The 17,668-nt window shown below is 37.4% G+C and overlaps 1 protein-coding gene across 1 annotated transcript in view; it reads right to left on the bottom strand.

Moving 5' to 3' along the window:
- The window catches only part of LOC124722482 (orphan steroid hormone receptor 2-like), a 108,551-nt gene that overhangs the window by 66,367 nt on the left and 24,516 nt on the right, over positions 1–17,668 (bottom strand). The window contains exons 3-4 of the mRNA XM_047247638.1: positions 1,074–1,224; positions 810–989 (exon numbers count right to left, since the gene is read on the bottom strand). Coding sequence (XP_047103594.1) covers positions 810–989; positions 1,074–1,185 — 292 coding nt within the window. The 5' untranslated portion in view covers positions 1,186–1,224. The remainder of the gene's footprint in view (positions 1–809; positions 990–1,073; positions 1,225–17,668) is intronic.

Here is a 17,668-nt window from a genome sequence, read left to right as displayed (position 1 = left end):
ACAGAACACCTTTGGGATGTTTTGGAAAGCCGACTTCGTGCCAGGCTTCACCGACAGATATCGATATCTGTCCTCAGTGCAGCACTTCATGAAGAATGGGCTGCCATTCCCCAAGAAACCTTCCAGCATCTGACTGAATGTGTGACTGCGAGAGTGGAAGCTGTCATCAAGGCTAAGGGTGAGCCAACACCATAATGACTTCCGGCATTACCGATGGAGGGTGCCATGAACTTTTAAGTCATTTTCAGCCAGGTGTCCATATACTTTTGATCACACAGTGTAGTTGTAAATTATTCAGTACTCCTACAACAAAAATGCAAGACTTAATGGTTTCTGAACTAAACACCCTGTTAGGTTTTGTAAGTTAATCAGTTGTGCATCACGGTCTGACAATCAATTTACCACAGGAAAAGCATGTGTTTGTTTTACATCCTCTTTCTGTACAAATACATTATCTATTAGAATGCTACTGTCTTGAGCTATATGTACAGGGAAATTGACCACTGATTCTAAGTTGTATGTTGTTAATAACACTTCTAGTTCACTTTTCCTATCAGAATTACTTAGGAAGTTTACATTGAAATCACCACAGATTAATAACAGACAGCATAATAGGGAATCAAACTTTTTTATGAATAGCTGCCATTCTGGAGGTTTGGGGCGCCAATCCAATAAACGAGAGAATTTATTGGGTCTTAACCACATATAGGGAGTCCAGGAAACTGGGTGGAGGGGAGAGGGGAGACAGACCGAAAGAAAGAAAGAAAGAAAGAGAGAGAGAGAGATGTTAATTTTGACGAAACACTTACAATCACTTCTCATTCCCATTGTAAGGCACTTCTGAAGACGGCAATACTGACACCTATTCCTGTGATGTTTGGTAACTTCACAATTCTTGTTTCCTCGGCACTGATAACCTAACTGTTTGCGTATAGAACGTTTGAAAAACCCTTTACATCCTTCACAGCTTATTGCTCCATAATGCCGACCTATAACACCAAACAAACCAGTTGTCAAAATTTAGTTATTTCCATTATTTTTACCAGAGGAACTTATGAAGAAATGTTAGTTACCTGATGCCCTGTCTCCACAAACTACACATAATTCAACTGAAAGGCACAAGGAACGGACTTTATCATGTGCAGTATGCACTGCATTCATTTCTACTTTCAATGGTTGATCCATGTGACTGATACAGCATTTCTTCAGACAACAACGTAGAATCTGAAACAATGACAAGAACTGTTAAGAAAAGCAGGCAGTTGTAAAATTTACCTTCATGAAAAGATGACTCATACTACAGGAAGATGATATGTAAATGTACTGTGCAAAACTTATCATACCAGATTAATTGCAAACGACACATCCAAAGGTTTTTTACCGGTTATTAAGACAATGGATAAATGTGAGAATGAATTATTCTGAATACTAGCTTTTTTTAATGACAGTGCATGCAGACATGAAGTTAGCTGCTGCTATTTGTTTTTTTCTGTCTTGCGTAGTGTATGTTTTCTTTCAGATGAATTAGATGGATTTGTTTATCCTTCATCCCAACACTTTGCATTGCTTCAGTTACACTGGAGAACAGACCCTGTTCTCTGAAAAGTAAGGATATCTCTCTCTCTCTCTCTCTCTCTCTCTCTCTCTCTCTCTCTCTCTCTCTCTCTCTCTCTGTTTTTATTTTTTTTTTTATTTTTATTTTTTACTATCATCTCTCAACAGCCTCATTTTATTTTAGCACTTTCCACATTTAGTTTTTCATTTTAGCAAAACGATACAGTTAAAATTTTGGAAATAAACTAGCAATCTGTGGCATGTAAAGAACAAATAAATTAAATTACAATATCGTAACTAACAGAACATTTCTTTTCATTTTAATACTGAATATTTATCCTGAACATTTTTAACAAGTTCATAATTTTACAGTTTTTCATTGTGGTCAGGATTCTTTCAGGCTGCCGTTTTGAAGGGCAGCAGTAACAGAGTACATTTTTTCAAAGCTCTGAAAGTTGAGATATATTGTGTGATGACTGGGGCTTTGACACTGCTTTAGTATGATAACTTTTGCAGAAGATCTCAATGCAGAAAGTGAACAGTGTTATCAGACATGTAGCTGCCCCTACAGGCATTAGCAACAAAGACAATACACTGCATGTTGTTCATAAGCTGTCCGAGTTCCTTTGAAGGCCTGGACACGGTCAGAGGTAGGAAGACAGTTATTCCTCTGTGATGCAATAACTAGTAATATTTGCTGGCCACAACTCAGAAGAGAGACAAAAAAAGACAATGGAAACCATTAAGCAACAATAATGGAAATTCAAAAAAAATAGCAGTGTTAAAAGATTGGACTGAATTCTACAACTAAAAGCACAAAAATTAGCCGTCAACAATCATGGCATGAGTTTAAGTCCTGCATAGCATTAACACATATGAAATGAAACATGCCAACAATGGCATATCTACTGGAATATCCCTGGGAACTTCAAGACACTTCTCGATGAGAGGAGGAATGAAGCACAGAACTTAAGATCTGGATGAAGTGCCAGTGACACAAAATGAAATACTGGATATTATGTTTTGCAAAAGTAACTGTGAAGCAAATAAAAATTTCTCTATTTTATGGAATTATTATTCCAAAATATACATGGCTGGCTAGGAGCAATTCAGTCAATGCGTGTGTTGTGTCAACCCTGACACGCTTGACTTTCACTAGAAACTGAGTTTCTATAAGCCCACCGCTTCAATGGTACAGCTAATATCTCTGAGCAGACCAAGTGCGTGAAGGAAATTCTTCTTCAAGATCAGTCAAGAATCTGTTACGTCCACTGCAGTAACCAGTGTTTGGATCTTCCACGCACTTACATCCACTGCAGTAACCAGTGATTGGATCTTGCAAGAAGTTGTGATCCATTGTGTGATGTATTGGTAATGTGGAAGCATTTGATATGCTGTTTAAGAAAGCCATGGATTATTCACATCACAAGTGGATGTACAATACTAGCAAATACAGACTACCCCAGAAGTCATGCTTGATGAAGGTCTGCGCCACTTTCCATTTTTAACCAGACCTAAGGTCTGAGAAAAATAGAAATAATAATGGTAACAACAGTGTATTCAATTTGAAGAAAAACATTGGTAGTTTCTTGAAATGTGTCTGGACTACTGACAGGCCCTGCATCATCTAGTTCTTGAGATAACAATTGCTCTTTCACTGGGTATTAGTGTAAATGGAGATAGTTTCATGCAGTTGTGTACTAACTATTTTTTGTCAGGATGCAACCTAGTCACTTCTGTTATCTTTAGTAATTGGTTGAGTTGTTGATTTGTTGCTGCCAGTAGTTTTAGATCATCCATGTATATCAAATGTGTGATTTTGTGTGGGTATGTTCCAGTAATATTGTATCCATAATTTGTATTATTTAGCATGTTGGATAGTGGGTTCAGAGCAAGGCAGAACCAGAAAGGACTTAATGAGTCTCCTTGGTATATTCCACGCTTAATCTGTATTGGCTGTGATGTGATATTATTTGAATTTGTTTGGATATTAAGTGTGGTTTTACAATTTTTCATTACTATGTTTAGGAACTGTATCAATTTAGGATCTACTTTGTATATTTCCAATATTTGTAGTAACCATGAGTGGGGTACACTATCAAAAAGCTTTTTGGTAATCAATGTATGCGTAGTGTAGCGACCTTTCTTTAGTTTTAGCTTGATATGTCACCTCTGCATCTATTATCAGTTGCTCTTTACATCCCCGTGCTCCTTTGCAACAGCCTTTTTGTTCTTCATTTATAATTTTGTTCTATGTTGTAAGTGTCATTAATTTCTGTGTAATGACTGAAGTTAATATTTTGTATATTGTTGGTAGGCATGTTATGGGGCGATATTTAGCTGGGTTTGCTGTGTCTGCTTGATCTTTAGGTTTCAGATAAGTTATTCCTTGTGTAAGTGTATCAGGGAATGTGTATGGGTCTGCAATGTAACTGTTAAATAATTTAGTTAGATGTGAATGTGTTGAGGTGAACTTCTTTAGCCAGAAATTTGCTATTTTATCTTTTCCAGGGGCTTTCCAATTGTGAGAAGAATTAATTGCTTGGGTGACTTCATGTTGCAAAATTATCACTTCAGGCATTTGTGGTATCATCTTGTATGTGTCTGTTTCTGCTTGTATCCAACCGTGCATGCCTGTTATGTTGTACCGGGTTTGACCATATGTTGCTCCAGAAGTGTTCCATGTCTGTTATGTTTGGTGGATTGTCTATATTTTAATGTGTGTGTTATCTATTGTCTGGTACAATTTCTTTTGGTTTGTGTTGAAGGTTTGGTTTTGTTTCCTTCTATTTTCACTTTTTTTTATCTTCTAAGTCGTTTGGCCAAGGCTTGTAATTTCTGCTTCTTTTCATCTAATTGCTCTATCGCTTCCTGTTGTGAGATTTTACCCAACCTTTTTCATTTTTTTTTCTGAGATTTCATTTCTTATAAATGTGTTAGCTGTCCGCTGTCTTTTCTCAGTTTTTCTATTCTGATCTGTAGCCTGTGTTGCCATGCTGGTTTTGTGGGTTTCTTCTGTGTGTTGGTTGTTTCTGATCTCTGCCTAGTGTGTATATTTAGTGTAGTGAGTGCTCCGATATAAACCAGTAGTTGTAACTCTTCCATAGTTGTGTTTTCATTTATTTTGTTGTGTATGATTGTGTTGATAGTTTTTATTGTTGTTTCGACTTGTGGGTTATTTGGCAGTCTATGCAAGAATGGTCTAATGTCTGTATTTGTATCTTTGTATTCTATATATGTCAGCTGAAATTTTTCTTCTATATCTAACACGTGTGTCACTTCGTGTTCTATTTGTGCTTGTTCTGGTGGCTGTCTTAAGATTTCATTTTCCTCTGATTGTTTAATTGATGCGTGTTGTCCTTTGTTTGTTTGCTCTGGGATGTTTGAGTCCATTACTGTATTTTCTTCTTCTTCTGATTGCACATTATTTTGTTCCAGTATTTGTTGTACTTGTTGTTTGATGTTTTCTAATTCTGACTGGGGTATCCTGTTATTTCTGATTATTACACGGATCTGATTAGCTAGTCCTCGTTCTGTTAAAAATTTTAATTCCGGGTATCTGGTAATAAATGTTGTGTATACTTGTGATCTGTATCCAGTTGTGTTGGTTCCTAGGTTTGTTGCTTGGTAATAACAGAACATGAGGTGTCTTAACTTCATCTGACCATCTCATCCTCTGTCTTTGTTTTCCTTCTAGGGTGGTTGCAGGAAGCATATCCTGCAAAACACCTCTATTTGGATTTAAATCAATTTCCAGTTGGCTAGCAGTGTCGTTACCATTGTGGGCGGGCATAGGGTTCAAGCGTCGTCCCGACCATGACGGCGCTTGTCCGAAGCTTCTTTAGTTCTGTCCTGAACCAACTAATCACACTAAAAGGGGGGTTAGCCCTATTAGTGGTTTGTTCTTTTCATCGCCTTTTACGACTGGCAGAAAATACCGGAGGCCTATTGCTTTCCTGGGCCTCCACGGGATCTATTATTATGTTTTTATTATTATTATTATTATTATTATTAGGTATACTGAATTGTAACTAAAATGCACCATTGGAGGTCTTTGTGGCTAAATGGTCAATATTTATACTTTCCTTGAGGGGGATACCACATTCAACTCTGGGTTAGAGTGCTATTTGGTACAACAGATACATTATTCTGACTTTACACCTGGATATCTATAATGCCACTTACTATATGACATGGACAACATCCTTCTTTTAAAATGATATGTACGGTGAAACCCCACGTTTACACTTTTCAAGGGACTTCAAAAAAATGATGTGAACGCAGGAAAATGTAAAATGTGGTAAACAATGTTTTAAGCTGTAAAGGTTATGTATAAGATATCCCCTTGCACTTTATGCAAGATATATTTACATAACAGGCATCAAAAGACTTGTCTGGGACTTTTTAGTATTTAATGAAGGTTTATTATCTACAAAAACGCTGATGTAACTGGAACTGATAACTGTCTGGGAAGTAGGAATGTTTGACTCAATTTCATATGTCATAATCCATGTTCTTGTATGCCTGCAGCTGTCATTCATTATCTAAATAATGAAATACTGCACTAGTTACGTATTTTTTCATGCTTAGCACGACGCGTTTCGAGAATTTCTTCTTGTTGTCAAGTGCAAATATGTAAATAAGTATTTTGTTTGGTGTCTGAATGTGTGTTATTCTGCATCTCTTGCACTGTAGTTGTCTTTTTGAGGTTATCAGGTACTGTGCCTCATCAGTTAAGTAGAAAAACAAACACACACACACACACACACACACACACACACACACACACACACACACACGTGCGCAAGCTATCACTCACATTGTTTGTTTGTTTGTGTAACATCACAAAAAATTCAAACACAAATACTGCACTTGACAACAAGAATAAATTCTCGACATGTTTTGCTCAGTATGAATAAAATTAAGTAACAGGCACTGTGTTTAAACCAAAAACATTTGAGCAACGCAGACAAAGGTGTCACAATGATCACAACAATCATGAAACTGTATTTGTGCAGCAGAGACAGTTTGGAAATTGTTGTAATTGGTCATGATATCTTCATTTGAATAAACCTAATTACTCACATCAGCCACCACGCCAAGTTAAGCTTGGCAGCAGCGGGAAATATGGCACGAATTGTTCCAACCTTTAGATGTTTACCAATTCAAATCCGCTGAGTAGTGTGTCCTGGTGTCAAGAAAATTAACCACGTACTATTTGTAAACACTACTGGACACCCTACAAAATTTTTTCTCCACAAACATTTTTTTGTAAATGTAAATCGCGGGAAAATGATGAATATGGCAACACAAAATCAGGTGCAAATTAACATCAGGGGCACAGGAAATTTGACGGGACTGATAGAAAAATGTCCTAAATGGCATGAAAATGTTAATTCCGGGAACGCAAAAGAGGGTTACACTGTAGTTAATTTCTCCCAGCAAATGTGACAAGATTTTTCACTGAAAAGCACAGAGAGCCACTTCCAGCAGAAGATATGATAAAACTACTTTAGCTGTTAGCCCAATCATATGGCATGGCTCTGAATTCTGCAAAATAATAATATTGCAGTAACAGTAAATTAAGCGTGTCATTGCCTACCAGAAAGTTAAAAGTTTATCAATGGCTGATTTAACTTACACAGCAGCAGCAGCAGCAGCACATACAGTGACATTTTCTTATGACTGTATTACTGAATTTTATAATGACCATTTGCAGCTGGATTAAAAACAAATGAAGGAGCCCACCAGCAAGTTGTGAATTGACATATAGTGCAGGCTTTGTGTGATGTAACAACAGTGGTACCAGTAAGGTACAGAAGATAATAGTGCATGGAGAACTCTATCACTGGCATAAACACTATAAGGCATATGATGCACAATACTGAAGTTAAGAACAATCATACCTTACATGTACAAGGGGGAGATAAATGAAAACCTCAAAAGTTTAATTAAAAATTGACATTTCACACAATGTTCTGTAAGTTGGCAGTATTATTATCAATGATGTACCAGGGTGTATACATGGACAAGGAAAAAAGATTCCCGGATTATTCCGGGATATCCCGTTTAAAAAATATATACTTTCCCAAACGAAAATACACTTTTTCGGCACTAAGTGACAGTAGGTTTTCCGTACATTTTTCCTTTGGAACTGTAAAACTTACGAATCCTTAGAATGGTTAACATTTTATACGCTGGCGTGGAATTCCCCCCCCCCCCTCCCGCCCCCCCAAAAAAGAAAAAAAAGGGGGGGGGGGGGAGAGAAGTTTTGAAGACTTTTGATGAAAAAAAGGAGAAGCATTTTGGAAAGACCTTTGATGTGCAGCAACATATACGCTGCATATTTTCGTATTACAAAAGATTAAATTCAAACTGCACCAAACACAGCATGTTAGTTTCCGGAGTGTTGAAATCTAGATTGGGATGTCCTTTTGTAAGATAGTCATATCTCATGCCACATGGCCTCGCCCGCCGATGACAGCAGACATTCAGAGCATAGGACATGTGTTATAGTCCGCCAATAGCAAGATCATTGTTACGTAGAGCGAACACACAACGAGTAAAAGTTAACAGTTTACATTACTATACATAGTATGCCTACAAGAAAAGCTAAGCTTTCACAGATAATATTGGTCTCAAAGATTAATAAGCTACAAGAGAAGCTCAGTTTTCACATGTAATATTGATCTTTTTTTGTGTGCGTTATACTTTAAGATAATCACACAAATGTGCCAGTAAATTTAAAATAATGTCATAAATGGTCTTCTAGGCTCGAAATTCTTGAAGTAGTTTGTCCTCAAAGTGTTGTTTTAAGCACTCTGTGACTTAAGAAATTCATCCCACTTTCTCACACGTTACATAATTCAACTTGTGTAAAAAGAAATTTACTTTGAAAGTAACACTTTTCGAACCACCGTTCACAATACTACCCTGAGACTGTTAGAAATAGGTTCGATATAGCACTTGCCAGAGAGCACCAGAGAACAGGCATTATTGCGCGTGCGCAGCTGCACTAGCGTAGGAAGCCCGCAAGTTCGTATGTATAAAGCACTACGAGAACTTACATTACGCCATAAAAGAAACAGGACATCAGTGGATCCTCCAAAAGCATCGGAATTTTGTAAACCATACTAAAATGCATAATTCGGCTTGAAGTGCACATTGGTTTTTTCCAGATTCACAACAAAGTAGGTCCCATCTGATATTAAGCTTTTCAGTGTGGTTTCTGGGATGTAAATGTTCTTGGAGTACCAGTACTGTACTATCTCATACTTGGTTCTTTATTATGGCATAATGCCATACATGGCAGAAGTTGAAAATGTGCACTTGAAATTCAGCGAACAGTTGGAACTAGCCAGTACGGTGGAATGCAACACTTCATTTCAAATAAATTGATTGCCTTAGCAGAAAGCGTAATAAAGCCAAATTTCTTTAGCAAACTGACAAAACTAACTTCACTGTTCTGCAAGGCGATTAATGATTGACTGCTAATAACTTGCAAATAAAATAAAGGGAGAACACTGAAACTAATAATATTTTTTCCCCTCTGTACTTATGCGAATGAATTATAATTCACTTGATAGCTCACGGCCGCAGGGAGCAGGGAGCTGTAAGCAAAGAGGAAACAGCGAAATCACTTAACGCAAACAGTGGTCAGGTAGAGACTAACCCTCTCCCCACTACAACTCAGACAACTCTGCGCATGATCGAATCTGGCAAAAAGGGCACGTGAGAAAAAATTTTCTCATTAGCATCTGGCTGCTTGCTGCTACTGCTGATACAATGAGAGAAGGTACTGCTCATACACGAGTCAACTGTGCATGCGTATGAGCCCGCTGGCAACTGGTCGAACTAACCTAATGTAAACAGTTGTGATGTTAAACTCATAGAAAGCAGTTTATTGCTATGAAGTATTACGTAGTCTTCGTCCTAAGGCCTTTGACATATTTTTGCTGTTAGCAGAAGCTTGTGCGTGCACGATGTTTTGTTGTTGTAAATGGTGCATTTCCTTTGCCACTAAAGTTTTATTTTTTCCCCTTCATTTATATTTTATTACTGCAGTATCATTCTCCAGTAGCAGGATACAGTAACATTCTTTGCTAGAGAATCAATTCTTACCAGTCAAAATTACAAAAATTTAACTGAAAGCTAAAACAATGAAAAATTCCCGGAATTCTGAAATATTCCCAGGTTTTTCCTGGATGAAGAAGTTCCCAGGTTTTTCCCGGATTTCCCGGGCCATATATACCCGTGTACAAAATGCCCTACTGGCGGCAGCATACTACAGACATGCGAAATGTGGCCACAATACCAGTTCAAAATTGTTGCCGCACTTGCGACATGCACGAAGGGATAACAGTGCTCTGTCACATGTTTTCTGAGCAGTGAAAGTACGGAACCAGTGGAAATCAACTGGTGAATGAATGTCCAGTATGGCGATGCATGTCTATCAATGCAATAAGTGTATGAGTGGAGTCGAAAGTTCCAAAAAAGTGTGAGTTCAGTGACATACCCTCAGTGTCTAGGTCAAGCACACCGTGTTGTGGTACATGTGTTTACTGCAGTAGTTGAAACCAATGTGATAGAAAATTGCCATGTGATGGTGAATGAACAGAGGTGATAGGGGAGTATTAAGTGAATTTAGCAGCATAATTCAGTGCAACATCTCAAAACAGCTGGACTGTCACAGAGTTTCCAAACATGCCCTACAATAATGCTATGTCAAAACTATGCTAACAGTTGTAAGAGCATATCCATAGCCCCTTGCAGAAGTTATCATACGTATCTTCTTAGGGAACAAAAAAAAATCCCTCAAAATCTTAGAATGGCCTGTTAATGGCACATATTTTAGCTGATCTTCATCAATAAGGAGCCAATTATCAAGGGGAAAAATTATGGAAGCAATGAACAGACTAAACAGCATCACTTCCCTCTGGTAGATCTGAAGGTAAAAAATGTTGAAAATGTAGAATCACGCACATGTTCACATCTGTATTAGCCTAAATTGTTTTCAGTTTAGTTTTTGAAAGGCCCAGTTTTACTTATTACTGCATAACAACAGATAATTCATTAGCTAGTTTTTCTTTGTAAGTCTACTCTCACCATCACATTCACAACAGAGCGCGCGTGGGCAGCCCTTATTGAGATAAAAAATGTATCTGTCATTAGCTAATATTTGTAAGTGCATAATGTATTATATTTCACAAATAAATTTTAATCACAACATCTCATTGTATACTGCCGTGTTCCACTGAGGAACATTGCAGTTTTCATCTTACATGACTAAGGCAAACGACTAAATTTCCCATTTCACACTCTTTTCCATTACATAATTTAAGAAATAAGGCAATTCCAGATAAAAATCTTGTTAAATATCTATTGTATGATTTTCACTTAACATAAAAGAATCTCAAAAGTGGAAAATCTGTCTGATTAAACACGTGATGCACAGTATTCATTCAATTAATCATTGATGTTCCTCACGAAAAAACATAGAAGAGTTTTGTAGTCACCAACGAGATACACAGTATTTGACATTGTAGACTGTAAGCAGTCTTTGCTGTGACAAAATGTTTGGGTGGCAACTGGCACTTGATACCTGGAAGGAAGGTCATCCGAGATCTATGTGCAATGAGGTGTTCAAAAACAAACAGGTGCCAAAAACTGTTACAAAAATATTTGGGGATGGAATTGTTATTTTTGTTATGGCATAAAGTCAAAGTGTCTGCACGGCAGTTGAGAATGAGAGAGAAGAGGTGGCTGTGAGAAGAGGTCAGCCAATAGCACACTGACCGACCCCTCTCCAGGATCCCCCCCCGACAGCAGCGGCCTCTATGCGAAGAGGACATAAGCGCTGTGCCCGTCGACTGATCAGGGCCCAATCGAAGAGAAGCTTCAAAGGCCAGCGACCTGAATAGAAGCGTCAATTCTATTACTTCGCTTTTATTAGAGTTGTTTGAACAGAAGAACCTTGCTTATTTTGCATGTCGCCCTTTGCTTGCAACACATCTGTGTAACACAAAGTTAAGTATCTGTAAATTTCATTTTGTAGTAAAACTCATTAATATGACGTGTTTAAATGTTGTCTAGCAATCCGAAAAAGCAGGTTTCCTAGACACCCCATATTCGACGACTAGGCAGAATTTAACAATTTTTGGAATGTAGAAAGTGAAAAATTATTGCTGACCCTTATACACACATATTTATAGCATATAGGTGAAATGACATTAAAAAAATTCAGACTGATTGTCCACGAATATCAGACACATGTTTATATAGTATACATTTTATTACTAACTATACCATCACCAGTACATGTGACAATCGACCGTGTATGGTACAGTTTTCCCTTAAATTGCCATAGCCTGCAGTCTTGGTAGCTTATGCAGATTCTTGCACTTGAATTCTGAGAAAGTCTATGTACATGTCACATCAAAAATTGGCTGAAATTACACAACTGTGGTAAACTTTCTTTTAATTCTTTTTTTCTTCTCAGAGAAGGTTCGAGGTTGTATTCAACAAAAGGAGGTCACTTCTCATGTCACAGATGATAAAACTGGCAGCAATCTAGAAACTCTCCCGCCAACAGCCCACTGATATGGTACAATTGATCTGTCATATACATGAACACTAACACTACACTGCATTTTAGAACTTTTGGAGAGATGTTTTATAACTTTAAGGTGATATTTAAAGTATTTTTCAGTCTAATTACACATCTGATTCTGTACATCAGATTTCTGTATGACATTAGATTTTTTTTTCTTTACTTACATTAAAAATATTTATTTTGTAACCTCGTACAGAATCAATACGCACTGCATAAGATTAGACAAAAGGTATATCTTCATTTAAAAATGTTAATAATTATTTCTAAATTACAACACGTGTATGACAATTCAACTTCCTTCTTTACTTTCACTGTATCAAGTTCTGTCAGAGATGATGAGAAACTTCCTCTTCTTTGATTGTCTCCTTTTACCTGGGTCATCTCTATTTGGCATAAAAAAAAATAAAAAAAACAATAGCAGTCATCATTTCTGTATTCCACCTTGTCTGCTATCTCTCTATCTCTTTCCCATCTCCTTTATGTCCTGGTGGAATCTTCCTCCTTGTCCTTCTCTTACATTGCCGAGGTTCAGAGGGGGGGGGGGGGGGGGGGGGGGGGTGACTGCATCTTAATTTCACGAAACTCTACAACACTGTTTCTGTTTCGAAAGTACTGATGACCCTGCCATTTAGTCCCTTTACTCCCCAAACCAACCAACATTGTTTCAACTATGGTTTTATAATTTGGATGCTTGTTGTTGCCTAAAAAGTTGTCCAGTACTTCTTAAACAAAATCCAAGCCCATTTTTCCACTGGGTACTTTCAAAAATTTGTCATTTGTCTACCTTTAAATTTTTTATCTGCAGCCACCACAAAGATCCCTTCTTTTTCTCTTGTAACACACTTTTTATTATATTCTGAGAACTAGGTTACAGGGTTCTTCTTTCACACCCATTAATTACCTTCCAAAGCTTATCTTTGGCTCTGCCGTCCCACACTCAAATGAAACAAGTCATTTTTGTGTAGCTAGATTGTTGATGGAATAATATGCCAACTACTTTCATATCCCCACATATTGTCCATGAGTTTTAATAAACCCTCAGTATCACAACATATTATCTTTTTCTTTAAAGAATTTTCTTTATTCCTTTACTTTGTTCCTGTACCAGGGTGCATACGCGGACAAGGAAGAAAAATTCCCGGATTTCCTGGTTAAAACACACTTTCTCCCAGGTGAAAACACACTTTTATCATCTTAAGTAACAGTATATTTTCCATCGGAATGGCAAAACTTATCAATTCTTTGAAGGGTTATGGTTTTATACAAAGGCATAGAATATCCTGGCACATTAGAAAACGAAACTCAGTGAAAAAGACATGTTTTGGAAATCTCTTTGATGTGCAGCAACATGTACACTGCATATTTTGGTATTACGAAAGTATACATTGAAATTCCAACAAACACTGCACGTTACTTTCCAAATCATTGAAATAGAGATTGCGATGCGCTTTTGTAAGCCAGTCATAGCTCATGTCACGTGATCTCGCCAGCCGACGATAGCGGATATTCAGAGCATAGGACACATGATGTAGTCAGCTAACAGCAACATCGCTGTTAAGTAGCACGAACACACAAACAGGAAAAGTTAATAGTTTAAATTAACATAAATAGTGTTGCTACAAGAAAAGCAAAGTTTCCACACATAATATTGCTCTCTAAGATTAATAAGCTGCAAGAGGAGCTGAGCTTTCGCATATAATGTTGATCTTTTTTGCGCGTGTTACACTATAAGATATATGAAAGTAAAATTTTTAATGTTGGCATAAATGTCTGATCTTCAGGGTTCGAAATTCTTCCAAATGGCTCGTCATCAAAGAGTTGATTCTTAAATGAGAGTCAAACACTCTGTGACTTAAGAAATTCATGGTACATTCTCGCACATAGTTCAACTTAAGTAAAAGGATATTTACTTTGAAAGTAATGCTTTTCAAACCACCATTCGCAATATTTTCCCGCGACCTATTAGAAATACGTTCATTTCAGCAGTTGCCATCGAACGCAAATAACAGACGACACTGTGCTTGCACAGCTACCATGACGTAAGAAGCCCGTATATACGTACGTGTACAATATTTAAAGACCACACATCAGAGGGAACTCCAACAGAATCGCAATTTCGTGAACCATACTAAAATGTGCACATTTAAAGTGCACATTCGTATGTCCAGATTTCCAATGAAGTAGACATCGACCTGATATTAAGCTTTTCACTGTGACTTTCAGGATGTAAATTTTCTTGGAGCTCCAGTACTGTATCTGGTTCTTTATTATGGCATAATTCCATACGTGCTAGAAGAAGAAAACATGCACTTGACATGCAGCGAACAGTTGAAAGTAGCCAGTACTGTGGAATTAAACATTTCGTTTCAAATACATTGACTGCCTTGGAGGAAAAGGTTAATAAGAGTCCAATTTCTTTAGCGAACAGACAAAAATAACTCCCTTGTTCTGCAAGGTGATTAATGCTTGAATGTCAGAAAGATGGAAATAAAATAAAATCTGAAACTAATAACATATTTTAGCATTCCGTAATTATGTGAATGTATTTTAATTCACTTGATAATTCCTGGCGACAGATATCCGTTTTGTTTTGTTTTCATTTGATGTGAGAGTAAACGAAGGGGAAACAGCAAAATCACTAAATGTAAACATGGGTCACGCGGAGACTTCCGACTATAACTCAGACTGTTCTGCGCATGAGCCCTGGATCTATGATATTTTTCGCTAGTAGTTATAACAACGCTGATCACTCGCAAACCAAATCACCAACATAATCAAACAGCAATTGGCATTCATCCGTTCGGCTTTACTCTGCTCAGCTCGTATAGCCCCATCCCTTTTAGTCTGCGGAAAGTTTATTTCTAGATGCGACGAGGATTCTTATGACAGAGACAACACGTACACTATGCATGCATTCAAAAATCAACTTATGATTCATTCAGAAATCAACTTAAAATGTGTACAAAAATGTTCAGAAACCAACAGGGATGCATTTCAAAATCATATGAATGATCGATAGACCAACGTGCGCTGGTTGCTAGGTGCTTTGTGAACAAATTTTTTTTGCTCAAGAACATGAATTTGGTGCCCCCTTTCCCCGGTAGCATCTAGCAGCTTGCTGCGACTGCTTGCACAGCCAACAGCCACATTCCTCTAGCCAGAAGCGGGAGAAACTACTGCTCAAACGCGACTCAACTGCGGATGTGCATGAGCCCGCTCGTAACTGCTAAAATGAATCTAATGTGAACAGTTGTGACTTCACGCTCATTGGAGGCAATTTGTTGTTATGAAGCATCCATAGTCTTCCTAAAGCCTTTGACACATTTTACTGCTGGCAGACGCTTGCATGAGCACAGTGTGTCATCATGATATATGGTGCATTTCCTTTGCAATTTAAGTTATTTTCGTTCTTTTCTCTCATTTATGTTTCACTGTTGAAGTATTATTCTGCAGTAGCAGGATACAGTAATATTCTTTGTAAGAGTATCAGTTCTTACCAGTCAAAATTACAAAAATTTAACTGAAAACTAAAACAATGAAAAATTCCTGGAATTCTAAAAAATTCCCGGTTTCTTCCAGTTTTCTCCCGGATGAAAAAATTCCCGGATCTCGAGAACAATACACTGGGTAGTAGAAGACTTGCTTTCAGTCTTGATCAAAGCAATTTAGCGACATCTTTTGCCAGATTCAAGTCACAAATTAGATCAGTTAGTTTGTTTTGACTAAATGATTCTGCTCCAGGATCTTCCTCCAGGTTCAAATCATCACCATCATCACGTTCATTTTCTGAACTACTCTCCAGTAACAGCACAGGAAAAGAGAGAGACTGACTGTGTGTAACTTCTTGTAAGGCTCAAGAAATATTAGGATGTTTTATATCCTTATTTTCTGCATTATGGCATTCAATGTTGACCATGTAACAATAACAATCATATACACGATTTTGTGGCTCCCTCCAAATCATGGGCATTGCAAAAGGCATTCATTTCCTCATCCCATTTTTTCATAGCTTCAGTTCCTCAACACATGTACAGCATACCTTGTTGCTGTGTCCAGCTTTTGACTTTAACACCAAGCCTTATATCAAAGTATGTGTAACAGACTTTTTCATGAAACTATTATTGTCCTGCCTTTACTCAGCAATTATGTGGCTACGACAAACATGATTCTGCTGCAGGATCTTCCTTCAGAATGAAAAAATCACTATCATCACATCCATTTTCTGAACTGCTCTCCAGAAACGGCATGGAGTCATTTCTAAGAAACAGCAAAACTACATTTAACAGTACAAATATCACCTCACAACCCTATAGCGTGTACCACAAACTGAAATTTCCTACCTAACACCCAGATAGATGTGGCAAGTGTGGTAAACTACTCCACCTTACTGTAACACAATTTTCCTTAGTTGCAATAAAATGCCTCTCTGTGTAACTTAGGTTTAAATGAAAAATTAGTGTACTTGATTTGAACAGAACCAATACACAATATAAAAAGACTAATAACAGATCTTAAATTAGTGCAAGAAAGTACTCCAGGAACAGTGAAAATTACATAAACATGAAGAACCATGCTCCACAGTGTAACACCTGAGAACTCTTGACATTAATTCCTCACAGCTGTTAATGTTCATTCCAAATGGCTGTTTAATAATAACAGCAACAAAAAATAATGTATTTGTAATGAATTACCACAGAAAATTAGTACAACTGAAATGACTGACTGTTCTAGAAAGAGGTAAGGACACATTTGGTGTCCATAAGCAAGTTGCACAATAATGGACAAGTCAATATTCAGGATTCTGGAGAATGCAGCAGCTGTCTGGGAACTGGACACACACATGTAATAAAATGACAGTCCAATAAGAGTATACAGGCCACAAAGTATCTACTTTGATTTCAAGTATTTTCATCACTCATTTAATAGTGGTAGTTTGTCTGTGACAGTGAGAGACCCTCATGTTCTCATGACATTGAATGCTTCACACAACAGATGGTCAATTTCATGATTCTATCATTGCAAGAACTATATCCTGAGGAATTAACCTGTTTACTGACGAATCTGTCTCCAGTGCTAATGTTAGTGATGATACAGAAGTGGTTTCCAGAACAGGATAACATTTCCCTTCTTGACTAGCTATTTTCTGCACAAACTAGCTATCTTGTGCACCAAATATCAACCCTACTGCAAAAAATTAGCATCAAAATGATCCTGTGAGAAATCTAGCCTGATACCCTGCTCATCTTTGGAGCGTCACCCCATCCGCTTGTAAGAGGATGGCAGATAATGCAAGATTATCTACTTCCTCCCAGATTGCATTTGGTCACTAAAGTGAAGAGATCTTTGTATGATATATAAGATCTAAAGATAACACACTCCGGGCCCTTCTGAGGAATAAAAATACCACATTAAGAACCATGAAGTGTTAATTCTTTTATGTTTTGAGAACCAAAATAATCTCAATTATGAATAGTGAACTATTCATTCTATAGAGGAGACAGA

The sequence above is a fragment of the Schistocerca piceifrons genome, chromosome X, assembly GCF_021461385.2.
Source record: "Schistocerca piceifrons isolate TAMUIC-IGC-003096 chromosome X, iqSchPice1.1, whole genome shotgun sequence".
NCBI lineage: Eukaryota > Metazoa > Arthropoda > Insecta > Orthoptera > Acrididae > Schistocerca > Schistocerca piceifrons.
This window is presented reverse-complemented; position numbering and strand designations above follow the sequence as displayed.